The following is a 16,834-nucleotide window of genomic DNA, read 5'->3' as shown; positions in this document are numbered from 1 at the left end:
AGTTTTTCCTAAACAGTGTTAAGTAGGTTTTTTTGAACACAAGTAATACTTATTGTTGTGGCTGAAAAATCAGAAACTACTGATGAGCAGATTGAGTAACTCCCAAATCAGCTATTCCTACTACTAATACCTACTACTATTCATAGGTAAAATATTTTGGTATATACCTTTCCAGAGGTTTTCCTGGTTATCTGTATATGTATACTCATGTTTAAAATAAAAACATCTTCCCCACTTAGACTATATATTTCTAAAATACCATTTTTAATGGCTGCAATGTAAAAGTTCACTCAAACCTCATCATGTTGGGCATTGAGGTTATTTCTAAATTTTAGCTACTTAAAGAAAATGATAGCAGTTTAAGGACTATCTGTATGGCCAGATCTTTGCTTGCAATGCCAGAGTCCTTGCCCTCATGAAACTTTAGTGGGAACCTTTCTGGTAAAGTACATATTCTTAAATATTACTAAAATAGAGTCCCAGAAGTTAATTTGCTAAAGCAGAGTATGCATATTTGGAGAGTTCTTTTGCTATATATTGTCAAATTGCCTTCCAGAAAGATTGGATCTATTTATACCAGTAGTGTAAAAATGTCTAAATGTCTATCAGCAGTGTATAAAAATGTTTGGAAGATAAATAACACGCCACTTGCTGTTTTTTTAAATTGACAAATACATTAAACTGTATCTGATTTCTCAAAAATCATCTTAAACTAGGCCTACTTTTCTGAGGTTAACACATTCTAAAAAATATACATTCTAATATACCAAGTAGGATATTTACAGTCAATTTTTCTTTAAATTACATAAGGAAAATTTAAAAACTAAATAACCAACCAAACAAACAAACAAAAACTAAATAACCAGAATATTTCCTCAATTTGGTTACTCTAAAATGCAACTCATTCAAGAAAGGCAGGATAAGTGCACAATTCTTCTGCTTTAAGCGCCAAATTTCAAAAGTAAGGAATGGTGTCCTAGTTATATCCAATGGCAACCAGTAAATTTTGGGGGAGGGCCTTTAAAGTATCATTATTATTATTTTTTTTAATTTAAATGTGTTTTAATCAATTGTAGTCATTATTCTTCCTGATGCTCAGATTGTCCTGTCTTTGACAGTGAGAGCCATTCAAGTTGGCTCCTGAGTCCTTTATTTATTTATTTTGATTATTGTAAAAAACACACGATACAAAATTTACAATCCTAACAGTCCTCAAATATACATACAGTTCAATAGTGTTTACCATATTTACATTGTTGTCTAACAGATGTCTAGAACGTTTTCAACTGGCAAACCCCCCACTGAACAACTCCCCATCTCTCCCTCCCCTGTCCCCCAGCAATCACCATTCCATGCTCTGCCTCTGAGTCTGACGATCCTAGATAACTCATGAATGTCATTATATTTGTCTTTTTTTGTGGCTGGCTTATTTCACTTAGCACAATATCCCCAAGTTTCATCCATGTAATAGCATATGACAGGACTTCACTCCTTTTTAAGGCTGAATAACATTCTATTGTATGTATGTACTACATTTTCCCCATCCATCCATCCATCCATCCATAGACAAATACTTGGGCTGCCTCCCCATTTCGGTTGTTGTGAATCATGTTGCAATGAACATAAGCATGTAAATATGTAAATATGGTCCTTAAATCCTTCTGACAAGACTATTAATTTCCTTGCTTTCTGACACAACAAATATCCCAGGTTCATCTTATATGTTTTCTTCTGAAAAATTTAGAATGAGAGAATAGGAAATCACCATTTTGTGACCCCTAGTGAAATAAATAACTGACTTAAGAGATAATCATCAGTGACAGAAACAAGTTTTGTGGAAACCCGATACCGTGGATCAATCTGAGCATCATTAGCATGGAATAGCATATGTCTCCTGATATGGACAATATGAAGTTCACAACACCATCTACAAAGCATTCTTCCCCCAAAAAGTTGAACTTCAATCTAACCAAGCCTTTATTTTTTTTTTATTTTATTATTATTATTATTATTTTTTAACCAAGCCTTTAGAACTAGTTTCCAGTCTCTAGGAAATACAGAAGCTAAAGGAAGAAGCTAAATACTAACATGGGAATGGGGGATATCCTACAAAATAAATGACATGTTCTTTTTTTTTTTTTTTTTTTTAACAAGTCGATGTTAGGAAAAAAGAAAGAGGAAAATGCATACCAAAAAACAAATGCTTATTCTAGAAGTATGACTGTAGAGACATAGCAACCAAAGGTGATAGTGGGCCTGATATAAGCCAATGAACCATAAAAAGACATCTTTCATATAATTGGGGAACAGTGTTAGATGACATCATGAAATTATTGTTAATTTTCTTAGATATGATAATGGCACTGTAATATGACAAGTAAAACAATGTTCTATACTTTCTCAGGAGATGTGTACACAGGAATAACATAACAAAATGTTTGTGATTTGTCTTAAAAATAAGAAAAAAAAGATGATGCAAGTTTGGCAAAAACCTTCATATTTGTCAAATTCAGATGATGGACAGATGAGGTTCATTGTATATTCCTTTTGTAGTGGTGCACGGTTGAAAATTCTCATGATAGGTCTCTAATAAAACAAAGACAGCATATGGACAAAGCTAAAAGGTGATAATATTTTAGTTACCTGTAGACTGATGGATCACTGAGGTCAAGGGTCTCACTAACGTAGTCAGCAAGTATGAACGGGAACACTGGATACTGCATGAGATCATTGAAGGATCGGCCGGCATGTTTGTTTAAGTGAGTCAAATATTCAAAGTTAGTAATTTGTCCAGTATACCATAAATTTGTCAAAGCGTTGATGTTGCCATATTCCAGGAGATTAGGGAGGTTATTTGTTAGTATACTATGGTACACGTCATCACGAACCTGCAAAGGAAGGATAAAAAAAGTACCAGGCTACTGACACTTTTCTCCAAAGTATCCATATTTTAGGCATGTTACTAATCTCAAGGCCACTAAGAAAATACTTGTTGCTCGATTAACATCCACTGATGGAGAACTGAGATTCAACTCTGGGTCTTCCTCCAAAGCCTGGGCTTTTAACCATTATGTTTTGCTATTGGAGAAATCAGTTAATAAGAACATGAGAAAAAGTCTGTATATAAAAGTCACTTATATATAGATCCTGAAAAAAAAGTGGTAGATTTTATCTACATAGATATTGTAGAAAGAGCATGGTTTTCTTAATTAGACAGACATGGCCTGATTGTGCTAGTTACATTTGTAATATGGGAATAATAATATTTATTTAATGAGAGTTAAATAAAATATCGATGTAAAATATGATATTTGATTTTCACTACTGATTGAAAACCAATAAACTTTGGTGTTTTGCTTTTCCTTTTTTTCTTTTCTTTGAGATTCACAGAACTTGTCACAAAAAAAGGTAATCTGATTTTTTCTAAAGCCGTTGAATGTCGATTGGTAATAAATTGGAAAAAACAGTCAAGCCAGGCCTTTACTAAAAAATAAATTTGGAATATCTACCTTACATGTGTATGTACTTCAGGCTTAGGAATGAGAGTCACATATGTGGATAACCAGAGATAGGACTAAAAGTAAATGAGAAGAATGGGGAAAGGGAGTTATGGCTATGGAACAGGCAAGGTCACAGTCAGTTTAAGGACCTCCACCTAGAACACGTTTCACAACAATGTAAATATACTAGACACATTAAAATGGCTAAAATGAGGGCACCTTGGTGGCTCAGTTGTTTAAACATCTGCCTTTGGCTCCTTCCAGTCATGATCCTGGGTCCTGGGATGGAGCCCTACATGGGGCTCCCTGCTCAGAGGGAAGTCTCCTTCTCTCCCGCCTACCTTCATGCTCACTCTCTTTCTCAACTAAGTAAACAAAATCTTTTAAAAAATGGTCATTTTATTTTACATATTTTCTTATCACAATTAAAAAAGAATAGGTTCAAGGAAAAACAAAAAGCCCTAAACCTGTAGCTTAAATCTGAAGGCTGCCACCTTCTAAAGCTAAGGATGATAGAAGGGAGTTTATGATAGACTGCATACCAAACTCTGCAAGAAAAAGGAAGCATTCATTCATTTGACAAATATTGATCAAGTACCTATACTCACGCTGTTGATGCTATAGTACCTAGTAAAACAAAATGTCTACATTGTATTGCAGAGACAATATTGGATGTTATTAAGTCCTATATATAAAACAGAGCAAAGGAAAGGAGACTTGGGGATAGGGGTGACAGAGGTGTTGCTATTTTATTAGAAGTAGTCAGGAAGGTCTCTCTGAAAAGGAGACATTTGATCAAGGAATCTGAAAAGGTGAGTGAGTGAGTCATGTGAATTTCAAAAAGGAAAAACACTCCAGGCAGCATTCCAAGGAGCAGTAAATGAAAAGGTCCTGAGGCATCAGTGTACCTAATCAAGGAAAAGAAAATCACCATGGATGGAGTGAAGAGAGAAGGGGATAGAATGACAGAAAAGAAGGTGAGTGAGATAACAAGATGCCAGATCACTCAGTGCTTCATTCAGCTATTATGAGGACAAGTGACACAGGAAGTGATCGGACAGTTTTGAGCAGAGGAATGGCATGATCCAACATACCTTAGCTATTGTGTTGAGAATAGTCTTGAAAGAAGGGAGAGTATGGGGGGGGGGGCAGTTAGGAGGCTTTTGTAATGATTTAGGCCAAGAGATGATACTTGCTTAGACTAGGATGGTAGAAGTTAATGTAAGCAGTCAGATTGTGGATGTATTTTTGAGGGAAGAGTCAGCAGGCCTGAGAGAATAGGTGTGGGGCATGAAAGAATAAAAGGAGTGTAGGATAATCCCCAAATTTTTAGATTGGGCAATCAGAAAGATCAGAGTTGCCAAGTTTTGAAATGGGGGAAAGTGGCAAACAGATTCTGAGGGAGAAGATTAGAAGTTTGGTTTTGTGCATACTTAAATATGAGATGCCAATTCAACTTCCAAGTGGAGATGCCAAGCAGGGAGTTGAGTATTTGAGTGTGGCATTCCTGGGAGAGGTTTGAGTAGTGATATAAACCTGCAAGTTGTTACAATACAGGTAGTATTTAAATTTATAAGAGTGGATGAGAAGACAAGAGGTCTGTGGAATGAGCCCAGAGGAACTCCAAGAAGCATCTGCAAGTAAAACTGAGAAGGAACTCCCTTAAGGCAGGAGGAGAGCTAACAAAAAGTGATGGCCCAGAAATCTAATGGAGAGGGTTATTTTTTTCCTAAAAGATTTATTTATTTATTTATTTATTTATTTATTTATTTATTTATTTAATAGAGTGTGGCTGAGGGAGAGGGGGAGAGAATGGGGAAGAAGGAGAGAAAGAGAGAAGAGGAGGGAGAGGAGGAGGGAGAGGCACAAGCAGACTCCCCACTGAGCGTGGAACCTGACATGGGGCTCTATCTCATGACCCTGAGATCATGAACTGAGCCAAGACCAAGAGCTGGACGCTCAACTATTCAACCAACTGCACCACCCAGGTGTCCTGGGAAGGTTATTTTTTTTTAAGAAAGAGAAAACAATCACTGGTGTCAGATGTTGCTGATAGGTCAAGTAAAATGAGGACCAAGAAATGTGACCATAGGGTTTAGACATGGAGGTCCCAATAACCCTGGCCAGAGGAGCTATAGGTGAATTGAGAAGAAAACCTGACTAGACCATTTCAAAAGAGAACTGGAGATAGCGAGCACAGATAACTTTTTCCAAAAGGTTTTCTATAAAGGACAGCAGACAAACTGTAGCTGGTTATGCATTCACTTGCTTTTTATAGATATGGTCACTTTGAAGAATCTGAATTAATACAGTTTTGAAGGACAAAAACCATTCTCAGCCAAGGGTTCGCTTTAGGACTAAGAAATAAGGCAGTTTTTATTTGATGTCAGAAACAGTGAACCAAAGTTTAAATAAGTTAAACTTTCATAAAATCAGTATGAGTATAGTTACACTGGTCCCATGATAATTTCAAAAATATGTATCTGTTAATAAGGCCAAACTTACCTTGGTGTTATCAAATGCTAACAGAAGTGTTCTGCCATTTGTTAGAAAGATTTCTACAGCATTGTCTCTCAACTGCCACCAACGTTTGTGAACTTCTTTAATTTCTTCATATGTCCAGGAGAAAGATGCTGGTTCCAATTCTCCCTGAAGGCTCTAAGACAAAAGAAATAAATGAAGTGTTTGCTTTATAGGAAATAAAAATAATCATTTTAATTTTAGATTTTTAAGATATCAAAATGAAATAAAAGGTCTTCCTTTTGTGACAATCTGACAGATAAGAGTCCCTGACCTGTCCCACCCTCCACTACAAAACACTTCAAAATGCTGGATAAAATTTAAGGAATTAAAAAAAATACAGACTTTATTTTTATTTTTTAGTAGGCTTTATCTTTTAGAGCAGTTTTAGGTTTGCAGAAAACTGAGCAGATAGTGTAGAGAATTTCCATGTATTCCCTGTGTGCACTCACAATTTCCCTATGTTTAACATCTCCCAATTGTGTGATAGGTGTGGTGCCTTTATAAGAATTGTTGAGCCAATACTGAATATATTATTCTTAACCAAAGGCCATAGTTTACATTAGGGTTCACTCTTCGTGTTATGCAGTTCTGTGGGTTTTGACTAAGGTTTCCTGAAATGTGTCCACCATTATAACCATCTCCTCATCCTCTCTCCAACCACCGATCTTTTTGCTGTCTCCATAGTTTCTTCTTCCAAGAATACCATATGGTTAGAACCATACAATACGTAGCCTTTCTAGACATATTTTAAAGCTGAGCTTGCAAGAAATTAAGGGAAAATGAAATCCCCAGGAGCCAAGAATAACAAGAAATGTGAAAAGCAGCAGTGAGGTGGAGGTGACACTTTGGCAGCCTGGTTGTGTGTCTGTCCATATGCATGCAGGTGCACACCTGGTTTCAGAAACTGTGATTTAGGTTAACAATCACTTGAAGAATGAAGATGAGGCATGGGTTTTCTGGATCAGAGTATGGAAGTGAAATTACTTCAGAAATCTGAAACCCATTAAGGGACATTTTCCCAATCACAGACAAACACACATGCCCATCAACAGAGGAATGAGCAGGAGCTTGTCTCTTTTGGCCTGGGGTCTGAGTGAAGAATAAAAAACAAGCCTCTCCCTGAGAACATGGATTTTGGTTAAAATTAACCTATCTGCATGGCCTGGGAGAGCCCCAGCATTGACACATACTTCCCATGCCTCTGGATCTTCAGGAAAGGCAAAATAGCCTCCTACAAATTCAGTCCCACAGACTGTAAGCTTACAGATCATCATGCCCCAGATGGCTATGTTCCTCTCCTGTGTGGTCAGCAAAAGGAAGGAAGAGATAAAGTGACCACCAGAAGGCTGGATCTCCCTGACAGCATAACATTAATCCTGGCCTCCTTCAGCAAATTCCCATATTCTAGAATGAAGGGTTAGGGACCAAGGTCCTTTACTTCTTACCATCACTGGGTGCTTGCCAAAGTACAAAGTCAAGAAAAATTTTAAAAACATGTCTAACTCTTTTGTAAACTGCAATTGAATACATGAATTACATACTCAATGCTTTTAATAGAAAAACCATGATAAAAGCTTCTACCTAGGTTTAAAATTAGTCAGAATTTATCTCATCAAATTACCCTGCATCCTACTTTGGTTTGTTGTTGTCAGTTTTCCCTTTTGGAAACAGCATTTATTTACCCTTTTGTGTTGGGACAGGAGTTCAGAGCAAAATTTAGAACTCAATTGCAATGACTATCTCATCCCAGGCTCTTCATCCTTCTAAAATCTTTTTTGAAATTTTTAAACTTTGACTTGCCCTCTTCTATGTGTGTTATAGTATTGTACTAGGCTCCAAATGACTTTTAGAAGTAGGGGTAGGAAATACATTACAAATAAAATTAAACATTTTAATGAAAATGTAGTAGTCTCATACATAAAACCAAATTCCTTCTTACTGAGCTTCAACTTTCATTCATTCATTCAGCTCAGCAGATGTTAATGGAGCATCTATGAGCAAGGTGCTCTGCTAAGTGCTCTGCACGAAATACATCTGTATAAGAAGGAAAGTGTATACACACTTAAAATGCAAGACAGCAAATGGCACATAAAATGTAGGGACAAATGCTAAAGAGCAGAGGAAAGGATTCTTCACTCTATTAAAAAAAGAGGGACAATAAATGGTGCTGGGAAAATTGGACATCCACATGCAGAAGAATGAAACTAGACCACTCTCTTGCACCAGACACAAAGATAAACTCAAAATGGATGAAAGATCTAAATGTGAGACAAGATTCCATCAAAATCCTAGAGGAGAACACAGGCAACACCCTTTTTGAACTCGGCCACAGTAACTTCTTGCAAGATACATTCACGAAGGCAAGAGAAACAAAAGCAAAAATGAACTATTGGGACTTCATCCAGATAAGAAGCTTTTGCACAGCAAAGGATACAGTCAACAAAACTAAAAAACAACCTACAGAATGGGAGAAGATATTTGCAAATGACGTATCAGATAAAGGGCTAGTTTCCAAGATCTATAAAGAGCTTATTAAACTCAACACCAAAGAAACAAACAATCCAATCATGAACTGGGCAAAAGACATGAACAGAAATCTCACAGAGGAAGACATAGACATGGCCAACATGCACATGAGAAAATGCTCTGCATCACTTGCCATCAGGGAAATACAAATCAAAACCACAATGAGATACCACCTCACCCCAGTGAGAATGGGGCAAATTAACAAGGCAGGAAACCACAAATGTTGGAGAGGATGCAGAGAAAAGGGAACCCTCTTACACTGTTGGTGGGAATGTGAACTGGTGCAGCCACTCTGGAAAACTGTGTGGAGGTTCCTCAAACAGTTAAAAATAGACCTGCCCTACGACCCAGCCATTGCACTGTTGGGGATTTACCCCAAAGATACAGATGTAATGAAATGCCGGGACACCTGCACCCCGATGTTTCTAGCAGCAATGTCCACAATAGCCAAACTGTGGAAGGAGCCTCGGTGTCCATTGAAAGATGAATGGATAAAGAAGATGTGGTTTATGTACACAATGGAATATTGCTCAGCCATTAGAAATGACAAATACCCACCATTTGCTTCGATGTGGATAGAACTGGAGGGTATTATGCTGAGTGAAATAAGTCAATCGGAGAAGGACAAACATTATTATGTTCTCATTCATATAGGGAATATAAATAATAGTGAAAGGGAATAGAAGGGAAGGGAGAAGAAATGGGTAGGAAATATCAGAAAGGGAGACAGAACATAAAGACTCCTAACTCTGGGAAATGAACTAGGGGTGGTGGAAAGGGAGGAAGGTGGGGGTGGGGGTGAATGGGTGATGGCCACTGAGGGGGGCACTTGACGGGATGAGCACTGGGTGTTATTCTGTATGTTGGCAAATTGAACACCAATAAAAAATAAATTTATTATTAAAAAAAAAAAAAAAGAGGGACAGCCCGGGTGGCCCAGTGGTTTAGCACTGTCTTCAGCCCAGGGCGTGATCCTGGGGACCCGGGATTGAGTCCTACGTCGGGTTCCCTGCATGGGGCCTGCTTCTCCCTCTGCCTGTGTCTCTGCCTCCCTCCCTCTCTCTCTCTCTCTCTGTGTGTCCCTCATGAATAAATAAATAAAATCCTTAAAATAAAAAAAATTTTAAAAGACAGTATTTTAAGTAGAGTTTTAAAGGGAGGAAATGGCATCTTTTTGGATTCAGAAAAACGCTGGCTCCTATATCAATGATTAAATTCCTTGGTTGCTAAAAAGTGACATCTTGAAAAATAATGTAGCCATACTTTTACTAGCTGGGATCAATGCTGTGGCAGTTGCTAGGTAAATCACACGAAAGAATGCCTACTCAAATTTTGGGGCTATATTAAATATTTTCATGACTTTTTTCATATTACAACAAAATTTTATGTTTTAGCTCATTAATATTTTAAACTCAAGTATGTATTCACTATTAAAGCACATATAAATTTATTTAGTATATCCTTAGCAATTCCTGGTTTTAGAACTTTTCTGAAACAAAGGCCTTATTTTTATTACAGGAATCTCAAAACAATATTTTAATGGCATACAAGCTAATTCTTTGTCTTATTATACAAAGAGTAATTTTTGTTATTTTCTGATTAATATTAGTACTTCCAATAGAATAAAAATCATGGTACTAAGGTATGTGAATATCATGATTTAAGTTATTCAATTATACAACATCTTCCTTTCTTTGTGAAAGTAAGCGTACTTGATAGTGAACTGGGAGTGGTAAGGAGTATACATTTGTTGCTATGAGAATAGTGATAAAAAGAATAAATTAAATAAAATAACGGGAGCACTTTTTTCATTTTTATTATTTTTATATTTTTAAAGTTTTAATTTTAATTCCAGTTAGCACACAGTGTTATATAGTTTCAGGTGTACAATATAGTGATTCAACACTTCCCCCTGTGCTTATCACAAGACAAGTGCCCTCCTTAATCCCCATTACCTGTTTAACCTACTGTCCCACCCACTTCCCCTCCGGTGATCATCAGTTTGTTCTCTGTAGCTAAGAGTCTGTTTCTTGCTTTGTCTCTCTCTCTCTCTCTCTTACTTTTTTCCCCTTTGCTTGTTCACTTTAACAAGAGCACTTTGGAATTTGACTCATAATACTAATTGCTATAAGATCAGACTGTAAGCCAGAGGAGATGGTATGGCCTCTTTTTAAAAGTATCTTTAGGGGATCCCTGGGTGGCGCAGCGGTTTGGCGCCTGCCCTTGGCCCAGGGCGCGATCCTGGAGACCCGGGATCGAATCCCACGTCGGGCTCCCGGTGCATGGAGCCTGCTTCTCCCTCTGCCTATGTCTTTGCCTCTCTCTCTCTCTCTCTGTGTGACTATCATAAATTAAAAAAATAAAAAATAATAAAAAAAATAAAAAATAAAAAATAAAAGTATCTTTAAAAGAAAAAGCTTGGAATTAAGACTAATCCTTGTGTAGAGTGACAATATATGAACTCTCATAGTGCTACCTGCTCTCTGGTTATACTAGAGTTATACATTTTGGGCATCTGTCTAGATTTATGTAAATGCAAACTTAAGCCTCTACTCACCGAACTTTCGACTGTATCAGAAGCATTATCTTCCACAAAATACATCCCACATTTACCTATAGAAAGTAATTAGTTGGGAGTTTAAAAATAAATCTGCATATTACCATACGTGATTACAGATTTGACCTCTGGAGTCGGTTGGCCTAAATTTAAATCCCAGCACCCAGCAACAGTCCCTGTCACTCAATATATATTTTTTAACAATATCCATGGGATCTTGGGCAAGTTGCTTCTTTGTGTCTTAATTTCCTTATTAAAAAAAAGGGGTGGAAGACAGGACTTAATTTCACAGAGTTACTGTGGGAATTAAGTTAGAATATATGTAAAATGCTTATTACTAGTGCCTGGCATTCAGTGCTAAAAAAAAAACTTGGCTATTATTATTTTCAGTACTCTTCTTATATTACTAGCATATTAATTTGTTTTATTTTCTCACATGTTCATTGTAGTTAACTTGTAAACAAATTTTCTAGCAAAAGAGGAATCCTTAATTATATGTATTTAAACACTCAATAGAGCAGAATAGACCTTAAAAGATAGCCCCCAATGTTTCCTGCTTTATATGTTGACTGTGTTAATACATGTCCCTGCGCCATGGTAACCAAATGGTAGGAATTTCTCTGGGGCTCTGTATTGTATCCTGGTCACCCTGGAGCACTGAGCACTGATGGCTTAGAGAAGGGCATCATCTCCATCCTCCTGACCATGGGGCACAGTCCTGGCAGCTTGAAGCTCTGCATCTTGAGTCTTGGAGGCTGTAGTCCTTGCTTACAGCAGGGACTTTCAAGTTTGAAGGTACATCAGAAATCCTGGAGGGCTAAAGAATGCAGATTGCTGGGCCCCACCCACAGAGTTTCAGACTCAAGAAGTCTGGGCTGGGGCCCAAGAATGTGCATTTCTAAGAAGCTCCCATGTGATGCCGATGCTCCTGATTTGGGGACCTTGCTTTAAGAATTACTGGCCTAATAGCATATAAGCTGATTCTTTAAGGAATCAGAGACCAAGTGGTGCAACCTATTGCTTTATACCTTGAGGACAAAATTTCTCACTAAACGTAATTACATAGGTATCCATGGATGGACAACCTTGGTCTTTCTCTCAGAAGCACAATAGAGAATATAAATTATGAACTATCTCAAGGTGGACATATTTCTTAATATTCTAATAGTTCTTCACTTTAAAAACAAAAATTGCTGTACAGTAAAAAGAATGATTAAATATAAAAATATATACTTATGAGGAAAGTGAACTTTATAAAAATTAAGATGCTATTCATGTGCTTTTTAGAAAATAAGATTGTCATTTCTTCACATTTGTGAGTCATAAGCACTATATACAATGTTAAGGCAAAATCACCTATGTGATGTTAAGGAAAGTTTATCTGATTTAATGGTATTATGTCAAATACTGCTTCAAATTATCTAAGAATACAATAAGGCAGGGTATGTATAAAACTCTTCAAAATGTGACTTACCTAATAACAATTCACCAGCTGTCTCTCGAGATGGTGCAACACTGATACATCTTCGATTCACTCTGTCAAAACATTGAAAATCACTATGATTAAATGTTTTCACCAATTTTAAAGAGTATGGTATAAGACATTATTTATCTAGTAAAAGAGTTTAGCACAGCAGAGTAGTTTCAAAAACATGTCTTAAAAAAAACATGTCTTGTCTAAACCCACATGATAATATTATCTCATTTTTTAATGTTCTAGTAGAGGAGAAAATGAAATTTTTAGAGAAGGCTCATAATTCCTATGCCATGTCTAGAGAATATAGAGATTCATTGTTTTTAAAAGAAATTTCAGTATTTTATATTTTCTAGTAATCAAGCAAATGCCGGGTCATACCTCTGGTATTTTCAAACACATAAAAGAATCCTTGTATTCTAGGAAAAACAGAATTTAGACTCAGAAAAGATCTTTTGAGAAAAGATCTACTCTTTCAAGTCACTCACCTTCTTCGAGTCTCAGTTTTTCATCTGTTAAATGGGCATGATAATAACTGCTGCAATAATGATAATACTATCAATAGCTAACATGTACTGACTCATTTGATACTCAACAATACGCTGATACTTTGGGTACTGTTATCTTCCTCACTGACACGGAGAGGCTAAGTAACTTGCCCAAGATCAGATAGCTGGTAAGATGAGGAGCTAAAATTTGAACCTTTAATCACTGCACTAGATTGCTTGTCTCGGACGCCACTAGCAGTGCTATCTTTTTCACAGACACATTAGGACAGGTCAACCACAAAGATTTATGTATGCAGATAAGGGCCAGAATACGATGACTGAAGTCCACTGAATCCTATCAAAAATGTCTTTTCCTTTTGGGTTTTGGCCATTCAACCTGTCCTCTCTTGAGCCATGTGTAGGACCTTTCCTAAACCACAGCATTATCTGGAATGAATATAAACACTACAATAAATCACAAAACTCTTTAACTACTTCAACAAAAGTGAGGACATTTTAAAGATTCACACTTACCTTATAGACTCACTTGCAGCTTTGTCTTTTACAGTTGAAGAGAAAGAAGAATGAGTTTTATCTTCAAATAGGAAAGACAGTGGTGGTTTGACCACATCTGTTGAAGAAAAAAGTACATATTGTCTCTACGTAATGACCACAGTTACATACCACATTTGTATGTTGCGTTAAGAAGCCATTATTACCTTCTGATTTTTGTCTATCCCGAAGGAGATATTTATTTGGAATAGTTAAGTAGCATCTCTGTAGACGTCTCCTCTCTCGATTTGGCCCTTCTGTGGGATCCAGTTGCCATGAAGTCGGATAGTAGAGAGGGTCATACCAGGCTGCTCTGCAAGTGACAATAAAAGAATGTTCTAAGTGGCAATCTACAGTACTTATAGCTTATAATAAAATTATTATAGAACTTGAATAAAGAAATCAAAATTGATCTAATAAATTAAAAAACCCCAACTGCTTATCTAATTAGACTAGGGAATACATACATAGAGTACAACAGAATAAGATAAAAAAAATATATGTTCTACTCCTAAACCCCAGTCTTCTGGTTCCCTGCCTGGAGGCATGCTTTGCTACCACTTTCTTATACCTATTAAATTTTTAAAAGGATATATCATGACTACTTTGAATGCTTTAGCAACATGTATGCTTTAGCAGTACACTGATTGGACTTAATACGGCCTGATAAAATACATTTTCCAAAGTAAGTTTCTATATTTCTCATCTTGCCTACTAACGTAATGAATAAACTTAGTTCATTTTTGTAGCACAAGTTACACTTCTTAAAAAAATAAGCTCATATTTTAAATGAAAGGACAGTAGAACTGCATTGAATATATTTTTAGAAATAGGTAAGAGAAAAAAAAATCACCCTCAATCCTACTCCCCTAAACATACCTAATCAGGGCAGCCCAGGGGGCTCAGTGGTTTAGTGCCGCCTTCAGCCCAGAGCCTGATCCCGGAGACCCAGGATCGAGTCCCACATCAGGCTCCCTGCATGGAGCCTGCTTCTCCCTCTGCCTGTGTCTCTGCTTCTCTCTCTCTGTCTCTCATGAATAAATAAATAAGATCTTTAAAAAACAAACAAACAAAAAACAGATCTAATCACTGGTAGAGATTATTTTCTTTCATTTTTTAAAACTGTAGTTATAATTATTATGTATATACATTTCTAAATCCCTTCTTCTTTTACTAGACATATTTTAATCTTTATTGTCATCATTGAAAATAGCTGACTAATGCACTGAGTGTATTATCATGTATTTAACTCTATTACCATTATTATATATTTTCTTCCAGTTCATTCACTAGCAATAAATAATGCAGAGATGAAAACTTTTACAGTTATTGCCTTTCTATATTTTGAATATTTTCCTTAGAAGAGAATTGCTGAAATAGGATAACCGGGGGTAGAAATAACATATTTAAAGGATTCCTGACATATGCTGTCAAGTGTATAAAGCTATTGAGTCTCTACCATGGACTAGATTACATTTCTTTCTTTTTTTAAAAAAAAAATATTTTATTTATTTATTCATGAGAGACACACACAGAGAAAGAGAGAGGCAGAGACATAGGCAGAGGGAGAAGCAGGCTCCATGCAGGGAGCCCAACATGGGACTCAATCCCAGGTCTCCAGGATCATAACCTGGGCCAAAGGCAGCGCTAAACCACTGAGCCACCAGGCTGCTGTAGATTACATTTCTTTCTGCTGTGGGTATTAGTACCTAAAAAAAATTTATAACATAAAAGGTAAAACATGATATTTAAAGGTTTTTAAAAAATCAAATTAGCCTCTAGTCACACTGGATATTTTCCTGTTTATTAATTCTATTTGTTTTATGTGGAAGAGTGTATTCACATCTCTTGCTCAAACTTTTTGGGATCTTAACATTTTACTTTTAAATTGGCATTAGTTTTTAAAACCATAAAAATGTTAACTTTGATGCGTTTGTTGAAAATAAACTTTCACATTTTGTTGCTTTTGTTAGAGTTATTAAGTCCACTGGAAAAAAAATTAAAGCTCAAATCCATTTTTTTGTTCTTGGTGGTTTCTTTTATGGTGTTTGAGCTTAGAAAGTTAACCATCTATCACAGAGTTGATAAACACTATTTTCTTCCACTGTATAAACTTTGAGTTTAATTCTTTTGTTCACCTGGTATCTCCTTTAGTGTATAATGTTTAGTGCATTTTAGCACCTTAAGTCATGCTTATACGTTACCTTAACCAAATTTAAAGAATAACACCTTAATTTTCCTCTTTTCATTATCTGTGATACATCTTTTAGATATTATTACTAAAATCTTATCTAGAAAAATATCTATTTCCCAACTATCCTGTTTCAGTGATTTCTCTATTCTTCTACAAAGATTCTATTTTAAAATTAAAACAATGTATAGATTTTATTATCTAGAAGAGCTAATGCCTCTCTTTCTCATTCCTCCTTCCCCCTGACCTTGCCCTCAAAAATTTAAAAAAAGATTCTTGTAGGATTATTCAAGATGAAATATATCACAAGTGATTAAACAAAAAATATTTAAACTAATGAAACAGTGTTATGAATCTTTATTCTGAAATGAAAAAAGTGTTTCACATTAATAAAATATGCTGGACAACTTGAAACGTCCTCCCACTTTGCTTACCTATCATGTGTCAGCTGTTGAATAAGTTCCTGCCAGTGTCTGCTGGCACTCAGATCTACTTTGTACATTCCTCTGATATATTGAATCACCTTTTTTCTCTCAATTCCTTGGGAGAGAGACACGGCCTGGGTGATGTCTGCAGCGATTTTAGATATGTCCTTTGATTTTGAATCCAGACGCTGAAAGAGACTAAATAAACAAACGAGACTGCCCGTAAGTTAAGCCTATCCGTTAGATAGACAGAAAAGCATGATACTTTAACACTAAAGGTATGTGTGAAGTCCAATGGATTAAAAAGGCATGACTTTTAGAACATAGCAAATCCTACCTTTGTTGATTATTATTAACCGTTCTCTGCCAGGTGGCTTTATTTGTACCTTCTTCAGTTTCATATTTCTTTTGTTCCTAAAAGATTGGGATAATAATATGCAGTATAAAACATATTATTTATCATTTGACATTGCCACAGAAGCCAACAAACTCATTTTAAAACCAAGTTAATAAAAAAAAAGTACTGTTCCCAAGAGACTAGAACATTAAAACACATTAACCGCTTAAATAATAATTCTCCTTTGTTTCTACACAGTTT

At 36.1% G+C, this 16,834-nt stretch overlaps 1 protein-coding gene across 6 annotated transcripts in view; it reads right to left on the bottom strand.

Moving 5' to 3' along the window:
- The window catches only part of LYST (lysosomal trafficking regulator), a 189,270-nt gene that overhangs the window by 48,471 nt on the left and 123,965 nt on the right, over positions 1 to 16,834 (bottom strand). For all 6 annotated transcript variants that reach the window (XR_005357742.1, XM_038533839.1, XM_038533842.1 and 3 more), the window contains exons 33-40: positions 16,574 to 16,650; positions 16,246 to 16,434; positions 13,788 to 13,933; positions 13,603 to 13,699; positions 12,581 to 12,642; positions 11,107 to 11,162; positions 6,006 to 6,158; positions 2,644 to 2,888 (exon numbers count right to left, since the gene is read on the bottom strand). Coding sequence is in view for 5 of the 6 variants with exons in the window: in XM_038533839.1 (XP_038389767.1) it covers positions 2,644 to 2,888; positions 6,006 to 6,158; positions 11,107 to 11,162; positions 12,581 to 12,642; positions 13,603 to 13,699; positions 13,788 to 13,933; positions 16,246 to 16,434; positions 16,574 to 16,650 (1,025 nt within the window). In the remaining variant the exon portion in view is untranslated. The remainder of the gene's footprint in view (positions 1 to 2,643; positions 2,889 to 6,005; positions 6,159 to 11,106; positions 11,163 to 12,580; positions 12,643 to 13,602; positions 13,700 to 13,787; positions 13,934 to 16,245; positions 16,435 to 16,573; positions 16,651 to 16,834) is intronic.

Source organism: Canis lupus, chromosome 4 (genome assembly GCF_011100685.1).
Source record: "Canis lupus familiaris isolate Mischka breed German Shepherd chromosome 4, alternate assembly UU_Cfam_GSD_1.0, whole genome shotgun sequence".
Taxonomy (NCBI): domain Eukaryota; kingdom Metazoa; phylum Chordata; class Mammalia; order Carnivora; family Canidae; genus Canis; species Canis lupus.
Note: the sequence above shows the minus strand (reverse complement) of the source record. Positions and strands in the feature narration are given on the sequence as shown.